Source organism: Somniosus microcephalus, chromosome 12, assembly GCF_052327205.1.
Source record: "Somniosus microcephalus isolate GS21.2 chromosome 12, FLI_Smic_1.0, whole genome shotgun sequence".
Lineage (NCBI taxonomy): Eukaryota > Metazoa > Chordata > Chondrichthyes > Squaliformes > Somniosidae > Somniosus > Somniosus microcephalus.
Genome location: NC_140998.1, coordinates 7217061 through 7234733, shown reverse-complemented (window position 1 = coordinate 7234733; position 17673 = coordinate 7217061). Strand labels below are relative to the sequence as shown.

General features: G+C 48.8%; 1 protein-coding gene across 4 annotated transcripts in view; it reads right to left on the bottom strand.

Moving 5' to 3' along the window:
- Positions 1–441: 441 nt before the first annotated feature.
- The window catches only part of atg2b (autophagy related 2B), a 152977-nt gene continuing 135745 nt past the window's right edge, over positions 442–17673 (bottom strand). For all 4 annotated transcript variants that reach the window (XM_086002549.1, XM_086002553.1, XM_086002552.1 and 1 more), the window contains exons 35-42: positions 17010–17094; positions 15196–15394; positions 10004–10073; positions 8258–8340; positions 7602–7723; positions 5411–5565; positions 4275–4424; positions 442–3141 (exon numbers count right to left, since the gene is read on the bottom strand). In XM_086002549.1, coding sequence (XP_085858675.1) covers positions 2911–3141; positions 4275–4424; positions 5411–5565; positions 7602–7723; positions 8258–8340; positions 10004–10073; positions 15196–15394; positions 17010–17094 — 1095 coding nt within the window. In that variant the 3' untranslated portion in view covers positions 442–2910. The remainder of the gene's footprint in view (positions 3142–4274; positions 4425–5410; positions 5566–7601; positions 7724–8257; positions 8341–10003; positions 10074–15195; positions 15395–17009; positions 17095–17673) is intronic.

The following is a 17673-nucleotide window of genomic DNA, read 5'->3' as shown; positions in this document are numbered from 1 at the left end:
GTGGTTAGACTCTCGCTTGTTGGAGATAGTCATTGCCTGTGTATCATGCAATGCAATATACAGGAAACTCTTTTTTATCCGGCACCGACGGGACCGGCGTGGTGCCGGTTTATCAAAAAGTCTGGATTACAGAGAGGTATAGTAAAAGGTACGAGAGCTCCATACACAGCAACAAATCCAGGCTTCCCTGTTGCTTAGCAACAGGTGCAAGAAGCCCGGCCACAGACCAAGCGTCCCTGTTGCTTAGCAACAAGTGCAGGAACCCCCGATTACACAGCCAAGAATCAAGAAACCGCCACTAATATGAAGAAAAACTTAACTGAACCTACTCCTGAATTTTGCCGGTTAACCGAGATTTCCGGTTGTTTGGGTGGCGGTAAATCGAGAGTTTCCTGTAACTCTAATCCGTCACCATGGAAGCCAACATACAGCAAAGCAGGATAATGTACACATACACACAAGACTGTGTATTATTTATTTTTTCCCTTTCTCAAGTACATTGTCTATGGTACATTCCTTCATAACCATCGCTGTGATACACCCACAGCAACAATATTATTCAGAAATATGTACAGTTGTTACAGCAACAGAAAATTCTAAATAAACCCACAAAAAAAACTAGGTTTTATAATCTGCTGTACAAAAGAAATTAAAAATTTATACAAAGCACAAAATAAATGTAACAATCCGACTCGGTATTACAGCAGTATCCACAGACTACAGTGACGTTTTAAGGAACTTAATTTTTAAGAGCAAGTTTCGAAAAGCAAGAGTGATACACAAGTTCGGGGAGGTTGGTCGGGTTTCTAATTCTTACTCTCTAGATTTTAAAAAAATGTTCTCTGTACTGGGGATGAGAAGGAGGAAGTACAAAATCTGAGGGTCTGACCCTTCTGTCCTGTCTATATTCTGCTTTCGCCCAGCAATTTTTAAAAAACAAAAATTCAGACCGCATTTGCAAGTGCGGCCGGCAAAATCGCTGCACTTTTAAGGATACCCTTCAGAGCAACAGCCCATGTTCACTGGAGCAGGCATGGAGAGAGAGAGAGAGAGAGACAGAGAGAGAGTGGGACTGAGTAAGTTGAGGATAATAATAATCCAGTCAGGGCCCTCCTGGGAGGGTGGGTGGGAGAGAGAGTTTACTGGACAGCTACTCTTAGTGTGTGGTCACCCACTGCGTCCCCGCTCTACCGGCCAGCTGCCACTTTAAGTACTCTTCCTTTTCAACCCAATGCTGGCTGAAGGAAATCATATCAATAAGGGGGATAATAAAATAAAATAACTTCTCTCTCTCCCCCACAAAATGCTAAGATTGGCGAGCAGGAAGCGACCTTTCTGTGCGCTGTATTATGAAGCACTTGACCTGACTGTCCTGTGGGAGCCCGTTAGTAACCAGGCTGCTGTATCTGCTACAGTCGGTGGATTACATCCAAGTGCAGACAGGTAAGGGCGGGAGCAACACGGTGAGCTGGCTGACATCAGTGGGTTACTAATGCACTGAAACAAAAGGAAATCGAAATCAGGAGGTTAAAGGACGTCAAGGACCTGAAACACTCACCATTTCTGATAAGAAAGTCAGCTCCCCCTCTGCTAATATTACGAGGATTTTGCTTTATATTTTTTTTTTTTTTTTTTTTTTTTTTTGAGGGAAAGGATATAAATACTGGGAGAACATTCACAGAAATTCTGGATGCTGAATGCGACATGGGCCGAGAGACCCTGGTTGCACAGGGCAGATGCGAGTGAGGCCTTGGGACCTGTGCAGTAAAGTGAAAGGCTACAGTGCCCGTTTTCTGCCATTAGATGGGGGGGGGGGGTTTAATGGTTACACGGCTTATTGAGGGCACCGAGTGGCAGCGACTCGGTAATGCAGCATTTCACCAAGACAACCGGAATGTTTTGGCATCAGCAGATACTAGACAGTCATCGGTCCCCCTCACTTCCTCCGCCCCCCCTCCCCCAAAAGTAAACATATGACTTTTGACATTTTGCTCTTAAAGCTCATCAAACCATTCCCTTCCTGAGAGGGTGATCAGGCAACTTGGTCCCAGGCTTCTACCAATACGGCGACTGCTCAAGCTGTGACTTGTGGCACGTATCCTTTCAACTCGCCGCCGCTGGGACCACTCGATGCCGGGAGCATGACTTACTGACCCTGAAATGTATGATACATTAAGAGAAGAAATAATAATTTACTACACACCTTCGATTTAATCTAAATCTAGGCAATGAATTCCCCAGGTTGCCCAACGGCTGATTAAACAGCGCATAGCAACAGAAAGCTTGTGCCGTTCGAGGCGTTAAGAGCTTGAACAATGGGCTTTGGGCACCGGGGGAAGTTGCAGGTTGTTGAAGCAGGTTCGGGGGGGGGGGGGGGGGGGGGCAGGACACGGCCGTCAAGAGCATCGGCGCTAGGACGAGGAGAGAAGAATAATTAGGACTCCTTGCTTCCGAGTCAATGCAAGAAAAAAATTAAAAGCCACAAGACGTCTCCTTGCAGCGCGTGGGTTTACAATCCGCGGCTTATCGGACCGATTATGGTGTCGATCCCACAGCTTTGCCCACAAGGAGAGGTGCAGCGAAACCTCGACTGGCCTCACTTAGGCAGATTGCAGTCATGCCACTCACTGTTCTGTTGTTAAAAAAAATATCTCCATGCCCTCTCAAAAATAAATCAGGGAATATTCTACGCAGCCATCAGATCAGTCAAATTATTCAAATGCTGCAGGTCACTGCTTTCTTTGTTTCTAACTTCACAGAACTAAGTGAGACCAAAATATACAGGCAGGAAAGTGTAATGTGCAGTGACTCCCAGCTGGTTCCCAGCACCGGGATCTCCAGGCTTCATTGACTTTTTTTAAATTTCCCTTTCCCGGGAGGTTGAAGTTCCAGAGAATGTCCCCCGCACAGTTATTGATCGCCGAGCCGCCACTTCTGGGACTCTTCCTGCCAGGCGTCCGGCTGGATCTGGTTCCTCATCCCACCCAGAACGTTGGAGGTGGCCTCCGTCGCCACGATCAGCGGCTTCACCACCGCCGGTGGGATCTGCCGCAGCACGCCTCCCACCGCCCCCGTCATGCCCCTCTGCTCGTGCTCCCGTGTCGCAGTCTCGTAGATCATGTGCGCCGTGTCCGTGAATCCCTGCGCACAAAACACAGAACAACAATTTACTTAAAGGTCACACCAGCGGAAGAGATGTCTCTAAATCCTCCAGGGCCTCGCCCCATCCTACCCGGCAACCTCCTGGGGGTGGGGGATATGGGGAGGGGGTGGGTGGGGGGGGGATATATGGGGAGAAGGTGGGTAGGTGGGGATGTGGGGAGAGGGAGGGTAGGTGGGTGGGGGGGATATGGGGAGAGGGTGGGTAGGTGGGGTGGGGGCGATGTGGGGAGAGGGTGGGTAGGTGGGGTGGGGGGGATATGGGGAGAGGGTGGGTAGGTGGGGTGGGGGGGAAGAGGGTGGGTAGGTGGGGTGGGGGGGATATGGGGAGAAGGCGGGTAAGTGGGGTGATTATGATAAAGGGAGAGGGTTATAGAGTCTAATGGCCTTTTGCTGTTCCTAAACATGCTGATGTTCAAAATTACTCGGCTATGTTACTTGTAGAAGACTGGCGCGAACACGCCCTGGGCACAGGACCTGGGATCATGGGGAAATTTTAGGAATAGTAAGTAACGAATAGCAGTGGAAGGGATTATAGGCTAACTGGGTTGCCGGGGGCAGGGAAGTCTGAGTGATGGGAGTATAGTGTTGTGAGGGGTCTGGGCAGCAGCATGTCTACAAAGATGGCAATAATTAAGGGCTGCGCAGATGCTCGAGTGTGAGAAATGCGAGAAGGGGAGGTGACTGCGTGCATACTTACGTACTAAGCTTAAATACTGCAGGTGAGCCTGCGTTCTAACCTTACATACTGAACTGTATAAAGATAGGGCACACCAGCAAACTATAGGGGCTCTAAATTGTCTTGAAGAGACTACAGTGAGCGGTCAGAGGGTTTAGTTCACCAGCCCCCGATGTGAGTGTAAAGATGCCTCGCTAACGTGGACTGCTTATGTTGGGTTTATATTTTTTGATAAATAAAGATCACTGATCAGATGACCCTCTGTCTCCTAAGTCCACATTGAAGTAAAAGGATAGGGATTGTCCAAACATAACATTACCCATTTTATTGCAACACATTTAGTTGTGCCGCACGTTAATTCTGGACGATACCATCAGATGTCTCATAGGGTGCATCACAAACTACTGCTGTAATCTGGCAAACCCCGTGACCTCACCTCTTTCACTACGTCATACGCTTTAGCCACTCCTTCGCGTAGATCGACCGGCTGATGGGCCAATCGGTGCTGAGAGATGCGTTTGGTCCTCATCAGGCTATGTGTAGTAGGACCCGGGGAAACCATGTCATAGGCTGTCTCAGCTGCTGCCTGCCAAAGCCAAAAAAAAAAATCACACTCAAACATCCGCAGTCTGTGTGTAATTGTAGTTGCCGACAGCCCGTGTTTAATGGTCTCTGTTCCCGTTGCTGGTTTGGTGCCCGACAGGCTCGCGGATTATATGCACATTTTAAGCGTCACCACCATTGAGTATTGCCGCTTCTGCACATGTGCGGCGTTTTGGTGCACACAGAGAATGTACGGCCCAGAAACAGGCCATTCGGCCCAGCCAGTCTGTGCTGGTGTTCATGCTCCACTCGAGCCTCCTCTCATTCCATCTGCCTCAGCTCAGCCCTTCAGCATATCTTTCTAGTCCCTTTTCTCTCATGTACTCGTCTAGTTTCTCTTTGAAAGCATCGAAGCTATTTGCCTCAACCACTCCCTGAGGTAGCGAGCTCCACATTCTCACCACTCTCTGGGTAAAGACATTTCTCCTGATTTCCCCATTGGATTTATTAATAACTATCTTGTAATTACGGCCCCCAGTTTTGGATTCGCCCACAAGTGGAAACATTCTCTCCACATCTACCCTGTCCAATCCATCCATAATTATAAAGACCTCTATCAGGTCACCTCTAGTCTTCTCTTTCAAAGTAAAAAGCCCCAACCGGTTCAATCTATCCCGACAGCTGTAATCTCCAACTTCTTTAGGGAAGGAAACCTGCCGTCCTTACCCGGTCTGGGCCTAAATGTGACTCCAGTCCCAGACCAACATAGTTGACTCTTAACTGCCCTCTGAAGTGAGTCCAGCAAGTCACTCAGTTCAGGCCAACGAGGGATGGGCAATAAATGCCAGCTTTGCCAGCGATGCTCACATTCCAAGAATGAATCCCCAAAAAATTAAGCAACTCACTGCCTCAATAACTAGATGAGCCGTGGGAGAGCCTGACCGGTAGAATAGGACAGGCGGAGGACAAATGGCACCCAGTGACGTTACAGTTCCCAGGCGCTCTCCTGCGGGAGTCAGTCCGCGTTACCTGTATAGTCTGTACCAGCCGATTCGTCAGCTCTAGGGCGGCCATGGCGGTGGAGGTCCCGAACGAGGCCGCTCCTCGCTGGAGGCCTCTCACGATGCGTCCATCCCTGCGATACTGCTCTATGGGCAGCCAGATCAGGTCCTTCAGTCCTTGAACTAATCAAAGAAAGGAACAGTCAACAAGACACCCGGGGCAATATTCTGTAACCATTTCCCATTTATTGCAGTGTTTAAAATATTTCCCGCCTGTCTCAGACACACAATATTTATCCACCTCCCCCATTATTCGGCAGGTTTAAGCAATGGGCTGCGATTCGTACAGTTTCATACTGTCCTAAAACAGAAAGGCAGATTATGCAATTCCTATTCCAATTTCACTCTGTTTCATGTGCAGGTTGATTCTCGATTCTCTCCGATTGATGATCATTTCCCTGCCTCTTGCCCCAAAGAATACAACTGTGTGTGTCGATGTAGAAAAGTACATAAGTGGCTCCTTCCAGGGAACCCCATGGCACTGAAACAATTACTAATATTACAGTAATAAATGGACTCAAACATCAGGAACAGATTTACTACCAGAATGTTAACCCTAAACCAACAGAAAAAAACACTTAATAGAACAATTTTAATTACAATTTAAAGAATTAAGCACTTTAGTTCTATTTGCTCTGACAGTGACAAGTAACATTCGCACCACACAAGTGCCAGGCAATGACCATCTCCAACAAGAGAGACTCTAATCACCGCCCCTTGACATTCAACTGCATTACCATCGCTGAATCACCCATCATCAACATCACCATTGACCAGAAACTAAACTAGACCAGCCACATAAATACTGTGGCTACAAGAGCAGGTCAGAGGCTGGATATTGTGTGGCAAATGACTCACCTCCTGACACTCCTAAGCCTCTCGACCACCCATTCCACTTGCCTGGATGAGTGCAGCTGCAACAACACTCAAGAAGCTCAACACCATCCAGGACAAAGCAGCCCGCTTGATATTGGCACCCCATCCACCGCCTTAAACATTCACTCCCTCCACCACCGGCGTACCGTGATTGCAGTGTGTACCATCTACACGATGCACTGCAGCAACTCGCCAAGGCTTCTTCGGCAGCACCTCCCAAACCCGTGACCTCTACCACCTAGAATGACAAGGGCAGCAGGCGCATGGGAACACCACCACCTCCAAGTTCCCCTCCAAGTCACACATCATCCTGACTTAAGAGTACATCGCCGATCCTTCATCGTCGCTGGGTGAAAATCCTGGAACTCCCTCCGTAACAGCACTGTGGGAGTACCTTCACCACACGGACTGCAGTGGTTCATGAAGGCGGCTCATCACCACCTTCTCCAGGGCAACTAGGGATGGGCAATAAATGCTGGCCTTGCCAGCGATGCCCACATCCCGAGAATGAATAAAACTATTAAAGATCAGAGAAACATCTCGGCATGCGTGAAATCTCACACACAGCGCAAGCTATATATAAAAGTTTTTCACTGGTGCACGTCAATCACACTTTGTTACAGATGTAAAGCAGTCTTAAAATAAAAAGAGCAAGAAATCCTGGACAAACCAGGAGCCTTAAATTTACAAGTGCTTGCCATTGTCCTCAGGTTCCTTCAGTTACTTGGATCTGCCTACTCGGACCAGTGGCCTTAAAGTAGGAGGCCAAGCTAGTAACTAAATGTCACAACCTTGCTCCAAACACGCTTTTTAATATTCATTCTCGGGATGTGGGCGTCGCGAGCAAGACCAGCAGTTATTGCTAATCCTTAGTTGCCATGAGGTTTGATACAAACTGAGCGTCTTGCTAGGCCCACTTCAGAGGGCAGTTAAGAGTCAACCCCGTTGGGTGCGGGACTGGAGTCACATATAGGCCCAGACCGGGTAAGGACGGCAGGTTTCCTTCCCTAAAGGACATTCGTGAACTAGTTGGGCTTTTACGACAATCCGACAGTTTCATGGTCATTTTTACTGAGAGCAGATTTTTATTTCCAGATTTTTTAAATAAACTGAATTTAAATTCAAACGGCCCGCGGTGGGAGTTGAACTCCCGTTCTCCGGATTACTGGTCCAGTAATGTGACCACGACACGGCCGTACCCTGTGCAATTCCACAGGAGATCAGCGAGGACTACAAGAGACAATTATGATCAATTTAAAGTTCTTTGTATTACGAGCACTCACCTAACTGCACCAAGGAGTGCATGGGTCCAACGCCTCCGAGAATACCGGGCAGCTGATTCTTCCTGATGTCGGTCAGCCATTCGTTCAGTGCGTAGGAGACTAGCTTGTCCACTCCCAGCAACCTGCAGAACAAACCGCGTACTCAGTGGTGGTGGAACTCGAGCCTTGGCAGGAAGGGGACTGCGTTGGGAACCAGGAATGACAAGATACGCAATAAGGACGGCCGAGCAGGGAATCGCACAGACACGCAGGCCGGACAGGGAGGCCAAAAACGGATGACGGAGGCTCCTGGGAACGGGCCTTCAAAGCCGCGTTGGCCAACCTCAAAATAAGTTGGCTAACCTCTTGACCCCTCACTGGCTCCCCTACTGCATAGATTACAGATTAATACCACAGCGAGAACAGCCACAGGGCCCGCTCCTCTGAGGGGCAGCTCGCAGGGATCTGGAAGGGCACCCGTAGGGAGCTACTACCCTCACCCCCACCCAGCCACATATTACATCTCCCCCCCCCCACCCCAACCGCCAAAGAGGGAGGTAGAAGGTTGTTGTTCTGATCCCTCCCATGGGGCAATTCTAGACACTGCCAGACTAATTCAGAATGGCGAGGACAGTATCAGAACCGACGGACGCTATTCGGACTGACTGTGCTCTTACCCATGTCTGTAACACAGTCTCTTCAACTTCAACTCGGAGCAGTTCAGCTGGGCCAGTCCGATTAGGATCCCTGCTAAGGTGCCCTGAAATACAGAAATAGGGAGATAAGAGCTTTGCAGACTTTGTGATCAGGCCGCGTGTAAGCTGCAGCCCTGTTTCACAAGGTCTTCGTCCAGTGACCGTGGCTGCTGTTCACACCCCTCTGCCTCGATGGACAGGGCATGCTGCTGTTCACACCCCTCTGCTTCGATGGTCAGGGCATGCTGCTGTTCACACCCCTCTGCTTCGATGGTCAGGGCATGCTGTGCAAGAGGTTTGCTCCCAGCCTGATTCTGATTAGCGGTTAATGAAACATGGGAATAAATGGAGGATTCACAGTTAGAGCTCAGCTTGAATTACATTCTCATGTCCTTACTCGAACTCATTCTTTCCCAGGGCATCAAATACATGCAACGCTTCACCTCCTTTCTTGGCTCAGTGTAGGACTCTCTTCTGAGTCCAAAGGTTCAATCCCCACTCCAGAGACTTGCGCACACAATCTAGGCTGACACTCCAGCGCAGTACTGAGGGAGCGCTGCACTGTCGGAGGGGCAGTACTGAGGGAGTGCTGCACTGTCGGAGGGGCAGTACTGAGGGAGAGCCGCACTGTCGGAGGGGCAGTACTGAGGGAGTGCTGCACTGTTGGAGGGGCAGTACTGAGGGAGCGCTGCACTGTCGGAGGGGCAGTACTGAGGGAGCGCTGCACTGTCGGAGTGGCAGTACTGAGGGAGAGCCGCACTGTCGGAGGGGCAGTACTGAGGGAGCGCTGCACTGTCGGAGGGGCAGTACTGAGGGAGCGCTGCACTGTCGGAGGGGCAGTACTGAGGGAGTGCTGCACTGTCGGAGGGGCAGTACTGAGGGAGTGCTGCACTGTCGGAGGGGCAGTACTGAGGGAGTGCTGCACTGTCGGAGGGGCAGTACTGAGGGAGTGCTGCACTGTTGGAGTAGCCATCTTTTGGGTGAGACGTTAAACCGAGGCCCCGTCTGCTCTCTCAGGTGGACGCAAAAGATCCCACGGCCACTATTCGAAGAGGAGCAGGGGGAGTTCTCCCTAGTGTCCTGGCCGATAGTTATCCCTCAGCCAACATCACTAAATATAAATTATCTGGTCATTTATCTCACTGCTGTTTGTGGGAGCTTGCTGTATGCAAATTGGCTGCCGTGTTTCCTACATTACTACAGTTGAAAAGTAATTCATTGGTTGTAAAGCGCTTTGGGATGTCCTGAGATCATGAAAGGTGCTATATAGGAACAAGAGGAGGCCATTCAGCCCCTCGAGTCTGTTCCGCCATTCAATGAGATCAAGGCAGATCTATAAATAAATACAAGTTCGTTCTTTCTCCTGTTTCTCTCTAATGGGTGACATCAAGACCTTTCTTTTGCCCCATTCAAGGCCGTCCTAAAGGGGATGGGAGGTGGCAAACGAGGCACACGGTGTCTGCTTGGCGTTTCCTCAACGTGAAGCAGTGGAGATTGGGAATTCAGTAACTGGGGAGGGGGCAGGAATTGCCGCCTGCTTCTGCCAGGGTGGTGGCATCAGACCGCTGATTGTGGATACATTTCCCTATTGAAATACACGAATTAGAAACACATTATAATCTCAAGCGCAATGGGCGAGACTCCTGTTCCAAATTTGTTCACTGATTGAATTCTGTCGCACAAACACAGCGCTGACCAGACATTAGCCCCTAACCCCTCGCAACTTACTTGATCCATGGACATGTGCTTGCCATGGTAGTCCAGCCGGATCGGCACTTCAGACGTGAAGCGAAATTCCCTGGAATGAAGAATGGGATTCACTTTGTCAATCAATGGGTTTGAAAATTGTCTGCTTTAGATATGCAGCTAAGCCTCTCGTCCCATGTGCGTTGTGTGTTAACATGCCCAGATTCTCTCTCTCTCGCGCACACACGCACAAAATATAATCTAATGCCTAAAGAATGGCCCTCTACAGGGCTGCTTCATCTAAAGGCAGAAGCACACAATGCGAATGGCAGTGTATGTTACCCGTGTTACTCAGCCCAGAGGAAATTGCCGTATAATCCTCTCCGAAATCTCCCCTCTTTGGACCTGTGGCCACAGCTATGGACCCTCTTCCACCCTCAGGCTCCACAGCTCTGGTTAGAATGAAGATGAGGGCAGGAGGGTGTGGCGAGGAGGGCTCAATATTCTGAACAGAAGCAGTACTAGGAATGTGAATGTTGCAATAATATAGGCTGCAGTCCTGTGCCTACAGGCCATAGAAACATAGAAGATAGGAGCAGGAGTAGGCCATTCGGCCCCTCGAGCCTGCTCCGCCATTCAATGCGATCATGGCTGATCATCCAAATTCAGTACCCGGTCCCTGCCTTCTCCCCATACCCCTTGATCCCTTTAGCCTTAAGAAATATATCCAACTCCTTCTTGAATATATTTAATGTATTGGCTTCTACTGCCTTCTGTGGTAGAGAATTCCACAGGTTCACCACTCTCTGGGTGAAGAAATTCCTCCTCATCTCAGTCCTAAATGGCTTACCCCTTATCCTTAGACTGTGACCCCTGGTTCTGGACTCCCCAACCATTGGGAACATCCTTCCTGCATCTAGTCTGTCCAGTCCTGTCAGAATTTTATAAGTTTCAATGAGATCCCCTCTCATTCTTCTAAACTCTAGCGTGTACAAGCCCAATTGACCCAATCTCTCCTCATACGTCATTCCTGCCATCCCAGGTATCAGGCTAGTGAATCTTCGCTGAACTCCTTCCATGGCAAGAACATCCTTCCTCAGATAAGGCGACCAAAACTGCACACAATACTCAAGATGTGGTCTCACCAAGTCCCTTTATAACTGCAGCAAGACATACTTGTTCCTGTACACAAACCCTCTCGCTACGAAGGCCAACATACCATTTGCCTTCTTAACCGCCTGCTGCACCTGCATGCTTACCTTCAGCGACTGGTGCACAAGGACACCCAGGTCTCGTTGCACTTCCCCTTCTCCCAATCTATTGCCATTCAGATAATAATCTGCCTTCCTGTTTTTGCCACCAAAGTGGATAACCTCATATTTATCCACATTATATTGCATCTGCCATGCTTTTGCCCAATCACCCAACCTGTCCAAATCATACTGGAGTTTCTCGGCATCCTCCTCACAGCACACACACCCACCCAGCTTTGTGTCGTCTGCAAATTTGGAGATATTACATCTAGTTCCCTTGTCTAGATCATTAATATATATTGTGAATAGCTGGGGTCCAAGGACCGATCCCTGCGGTACCCCACTAGTCACTGCCTGCCACTCGGAAAAAGACCCGTTTATTCCAACTCTTTGCTTTCTGTCTGCCAACCAGTTCTCTATCCAAGTCAACACCATGCCCCCAATCCCATGTGCCTTAACTTTACACGCTAGTCTCTTATGCGGGACCTTATCGAAAGCCTTCTGAAAGTCCAAATACACCACATCCACTGGTTCTCCCTTATCTATTTTACCAGTTACATCCTCAAAAAATTCCAGTAGATTAGTCAAGCACGATTTACCTTTTGTAAATCCATGTTGACTTTGTCCGATCCTGTCACTGTTTTCCAAGTGCTCTGCTATTACATCTTTTATAATGGACTCTAGCATTTTCCCCACTACCGATGTTAGGCTTACCGGTCTGTAATTCCCTGTTTTCTCTCTCCCACCTTTTTTGAATAGTGGGGTAACATTAGCTACCCTCCAATCCATGGGTACTGTTCCAGATTCCATCGAATGCTGGAAGATGATCAGCAAAGCATCAACTATTTCTAGGGCCACTTCCTTAAGTACCCTGGGATGTAGATTATTAGGCCCTGGGGATTTATCGGCCTTCAATCCCATCAATTTCCCTAACACCATTTCCCTACAAATACTGATTTCTTTCAGTTCCTCCCTTTCATCAGACCCTATGTTCCCCGACATCTCTGGGAGGTTATTTGTGTCCTCCTTTGTGAAGACAGAACCAAAATATGTATTTAATTGGTCTGCCATTTCTTTGTTCCCCATTATAAATCCCCCTGATTCTGACTGCAAGGGACCTACGCTTGACTTCACCAATCTTTTTCTCTTCACATATCTATAAAAGCTTTTACAGTCAGTTTTTATGTTCCCTGCAAGCTTACTCTCATATTCTATTTTCCCTTTCTTAATTAATCCCTTTGTCCTCCTTTGTTGAATCCTAAACTGCTCCCAATCCTCAGGTTTACTGCTTTTTCTGGCCAATTTATATGTCCTCTCCTCGGATCTTATGCTATCCCTAATTTCCCTTGTTAGCCACGGTTGAGTCACCTTTTTTGTTTTATTTTTATGCCAAACTGGGATGAACAAATTCTGTAGTTCATCCATGCGGTCTTTGAATGTTTGCCATTGCCTATCCACCGTCAACCCTTTGAGTGACATTCCCCAATCAATCCTACCCAACTCGCGCCTCAGACCATCGTAGTTTCCTTTATTTAAATTTAGGACCCTAGTCTCCGAGTCGACTACTTCATTCTCCATCTTAATGAAGAATTCGATCATATTATGATCGCTCCGACGCAAGGGGCCTCGTACAACAAGATTGCTAATTAATCCTTTCTCGTTACATAATACCCAGTCTAAGATGGCCTGATCTCTGGTTGGTTCCTCGATATATTGGTCCAGGAAACCATCCCTTAAACACTTCAGGAATTCCTCCCCCACAGTATTGTTACTAATTTGGTTAGCCCAATCTATATGTAGATTAAAGTCACCCATGATGACTGCTGTGCCCTTATTGCACGCTTCTCTAATTTCCCTTTTAATGCCATCCCCAACCTCCGCATTATTGCTTGGAGGTCTATATACCACTCCCACTAACATTTTCTGCCCCTTGGTATTTCTCAGTTCTACCCATACAGATTCCACATCATCAGAGCTAACACCCTTCCTTACAATTGTGTTAATCCCTTCTTTAACCAGCAATGCTACCCCACCTCCCTTTCCTTTTTGCCTATCTTTCCTGAATATTGAATACCCTTGGATGTTGAGTTCCCAGCCTTGGCCACCCTGGAGCCATGTTTCCGTAATCCCAATCAAATCATATTTGTTTACCTCTATTTGCACTGCTAATTCATCCACCTTATTACGAATGCTCCTCGCATTAAGACACAAAGCCTTCTGCCAAGGATGAATTCAACATGCAGTCAAACACTTGAAGATTTACTAAAGGTGAAATGCACCTGAACATACTCACGGCCAACACCTGAGCTTACAAAGGATGCTTTGCCGCAGGACATTCACACATTACAATCGGGTTAGTTCAACCCTCCAGGTGCCTCCCTTCTTTATCTCCCAATCCATGGCTATGATCTCACTTCATTTATACTGTTTCTAAACTGCGTTAATCCATCGGTATCTGGATTCCATGACTCTTTACCCACGCTCAATCTCTATTCTGGCGTCTTATGGGTCTCGAGTTGTACAGAAAAACATTGGTGCTTTAGGGTCAGTGTGACAGAGAACAGGCCATGCCACCAAAACAATGATAGCGCATCTCCAGTTTACAGTGATGAAGTGAATCTAAATGTAAACATGTGCCAGCCTGGTCTTTGACAATGCCTCTTGTACTGTTAGTTGCATTTGCAGTCTTTAATTCTAAGATTTAAAGACAGAATATAAAATGGAACCTCTCTCAAGTGATTCTTCTGCGTAAAATGGTTTCCCTTACTGTATCTCAATCTTAATGTCTAACCGTAGACAAGACAAAATAAGGAGCTGTTCAGCCCACTGTGTTATTGAAGCCCACGTATAGGATCCATAGGAACAGGAGGAGGCTATTCAGCCCCTCTAGCCTGCTCTGCCATTCAATTAGATCATGGCTGATCTGATCTCAAGTCCATTTACCCACCTTAGCTCCATTTATCTTGATACCCTTACCCTATCCAGGGTCAGTCCTCCCCATACGGCCCATCAAGCCTGCTCTGCCATTCAATAAAATCATGGCTGATCATCGACCTCAACTCCACTTTCCCGCCCGATCTCCATATCCCTTGATTCCCTTAGAGTCCGAAAATCTATCGATCTCAGCCTTGAATATACTCAAAGTCTCAGCATCCACAGCCCTCTGGGGCAGAGAATTCCAAAGATTCACATCCCTCTGAGTGAAGAAATTCCTCCTCATCTCAGTCTTAAATGGCCGACCCCTTATCCTGAGACTATGCCCCCTAGTTCTAGACTCTCCAGCCAGGGGGAAACAACCTCTCATTCTTCTAAACACGAGAGTATCGGCCCATTCTACACAATGACGGCGTTGATGCTCCACACAAGCCTCCTCCCACCCTACTTCATCTAACCCTATCCTTCTATTCCTTTCTCCCTCACGCACTTATCAAACTTCCCCTTAAATGCAGCTATGCTATTCGCCTCAACTACCACTCTCTGGGTAAAGAAGTTTCTCCTGAATTCCCGATTGGATTTATTAGTGACTATCTTATATTTATGGCCTGTAGTTCTGGTCTCCCCCACAAGTGGAAACATCTTCTCTACATCCACCCTATCACACTCCTTCAGAATTTTAAAGACCTCTATCATGTCACCCCTCAGCCTTCTCTTCCCCCCGTTCAGTCTCTCCTGATAGATATAACCTCCCAGTTCTGATATCATCCTTGTAAATCTTTTTTGCACCTTCTCCAGTGCCTCTATTTGTAATATGGAGACCAGAACTGTGCCCAGTGCTCCAAGTGTGGTCTAACCAAGGTTCGGTACAAGTTTAACAGAACTTCTCTGCTTTTCAATTCTATCCCTCTAGAAATGAACCCCAGTGCTTGGTTTGCTTTATTTATGGTCTTGTAGGGCTCCGCACGGAAGGTAATACCGAGGGTCAGGAAGGGTCTGTCGCCCCATGGCGATTGCCTGGTGCTTTCCCCGAGTTGCCATGCTCACCGGAAGAAGATTGGCTGGTCTCTGAACGATGCTGGCGAGGCACCAGCCGGCTCGCTGACCGACATCCTGGTCGCAGCAGTCAAGGGATCCGTCCTGAGTTTGGTCTGACCCGGAAGAGTTATGATGGGGCCGTGGTCTGCCGGGCTGGTTCCGTTTTTGGAAAGGCTGCTGGTGACGTCCGATCCAGGAGATTTTCTCACTGGGGACGGACACACAGGGAATGCAATTAGCACAGGAATGGCAACTCACTGCTTTCCTTTGTTTTTTTCTTGAGTAACAAGCAAATCTCAATTAATTTTCCTGCCTTTTAAGTGTTACTCAGGTAAATAAACATCAGTTAGCACAGCAAATCGCAATACAGGTCTTTTTTAAAATTTGTTCGTAGGATGTGGGCGTCGCTGGCAAGGCCAGCATTTATTGCCCATCCCTAGCTGCCCTCGGGAAGGTGGTGGTGAGCCGCCTTCTCGAACCGCTGCAGTCCGTGTGGTGAAGGTGCTCCCACAGAACTGTTAGGGAGGAAGTTCCAGGATTTTGACCCAGGAATGGCAATATATTTCCAAGTCAGGATGGCGTGTAACTTGGAGGGGAACTTGGAGGTGGTGGTGTTCCCATGCGCCTGCTGCCCTCGTCCTTCTAGGTGGAAGAGGTCGCGGGTTTGGGAGGTGCTGCCAAAGAAGTCTTGGCGAGCTGCTGCAGTGCATCTTGTAGATGGTACACACTGCAGCCACGGTACGCCGGTGGTGGAGGTCTGTGCCTACCAATCTTTTCTTTTCTGCCTCCTCTCTCATTCACTTTCCAGTGATCAGGAGCAGGAACCCAGCTGGATTTGCCGCCTCCTCTCCCTCAGCCCAGAGCCCAACGATAGCACCCTTATGGCTTCCTGGCTGAGCTCAGCTATCTCAGATCAAACACGGCCTGTTCCCGAGTCTGTACGGCTCATCCCTGCACCGGGAACCCCCGCCCCGTGCTGGGATCCCCTGCCCCGCGCCGGGAACCCCTGCCCCGCGCCGGGAACCCCCGCCCCGCGCCGGGATCCCCTGCCCCGCGCCGGGAACCCTTGCCTCGCGCCGGGGGGGGGGGGGTGGGGGGAGTGGTACACGTAGGGCAAGAAACTTGCATTTATAAAGCAGCTACAATGTCCCAAGATGCTTCACAGATACGAGAATGGAGAGTGAGCAGTGGCAGGAGAAGAATTACTGGAGAGACTGAAGAAATAGTCAGGGAGGTGGGTTTGAAGAGTCTTCCCGAGTCTGTACGGCTCATCCCCCGTACCGGGAGCTCCTGCCCCGCACCGGGGGCCCTGGCACTGTACCGGAGGGGTTTAGGGAGACAGTTCCATGGGGCCAGGATGGCTGAAGGCTTTTCCACTGAAGGTGTGGATGATGCAAAGGAGGCCAGAGTTGAGAGAGTGGAGGCCATGGGCTGGCACATAGGGCTGGAGGCCAGAGTTCAGAGGCCAGAGTTCAGAGAGTGGAGGCCATGGGCTGGCACATACGGCTGGAGGATGATGCAGAGGTAGTTCAGGGCGAGGATGTTGAATCCAATGAGTTGGGGACAGGGAGCCAGTGAAAGGTGTTTGTGGGATCTTGCTGTGCACAAATTGGCTGCCACATTTCCTACATTTCAACTGTGAGTACACTTCATAAAAGTACTTCATTGGCTGTGAAGGAGCTTTGGGACATCCTGAGGTCGTGAAAGGCGCTATATAAATGCAAGTTCTTAATTTCTTTTTCTCCTCGACCCCTCGCTCAATCATGACAGATGTGTTTGGGAACTCTGCCTCTGTGATCTGACCATTAAACGTCGACACTCACCCTCCTGCACAGGATCTGCAGGAATTAACAGCTCTACCTCTGCAGCCAGGCTGGTGAAAAAGTCCTTCAAGAAAAACAGTGCATCCTGAATGCAGACAAAAGGGAAGACAAAATCCATCAGGAATTTTACAGGGCGAGCTTACAAAAAAAATCAGGAGGATGAAAAAAGACATAAATTTGTTCAGCGAGTATTTGAGAGAGAAAAGTCAAATTTAAATTGTCCAACCTAAAAATAAAATCCCACCCCTCTCCCACAGCCACACACATCACAGGCCAACAGGCCACGCAGATAACCTTTCTACTGAAATAATTGTGTTTTATCCTCTGGGGAACGGTCCCACAGGGACTGACCCTTACTGAGGAACGGTCCTACAGGCACTGACCCTTACTGGGGAGCGGTCCTACAGGCGCTGACCCTTACTGGGGAACGGTCCTACAGGCACTGACCCTTACTGGGGAACGGTCCTACAGGGACTGACCCTTACTGAGGAACGGTCCTACAGGCACTGACCCTTACTGAGGAACGGTCCTACAGGCGCTGACCCTTACTGGGGAACGGTCCCACAGGGACTGACCCTTACTGAGGAACGGTCCTACAGGCACTGACCCTTACTGGGGAACGGTCCTACAGGCACTGACCCTTACTGAGGAACGGTCCTACAGG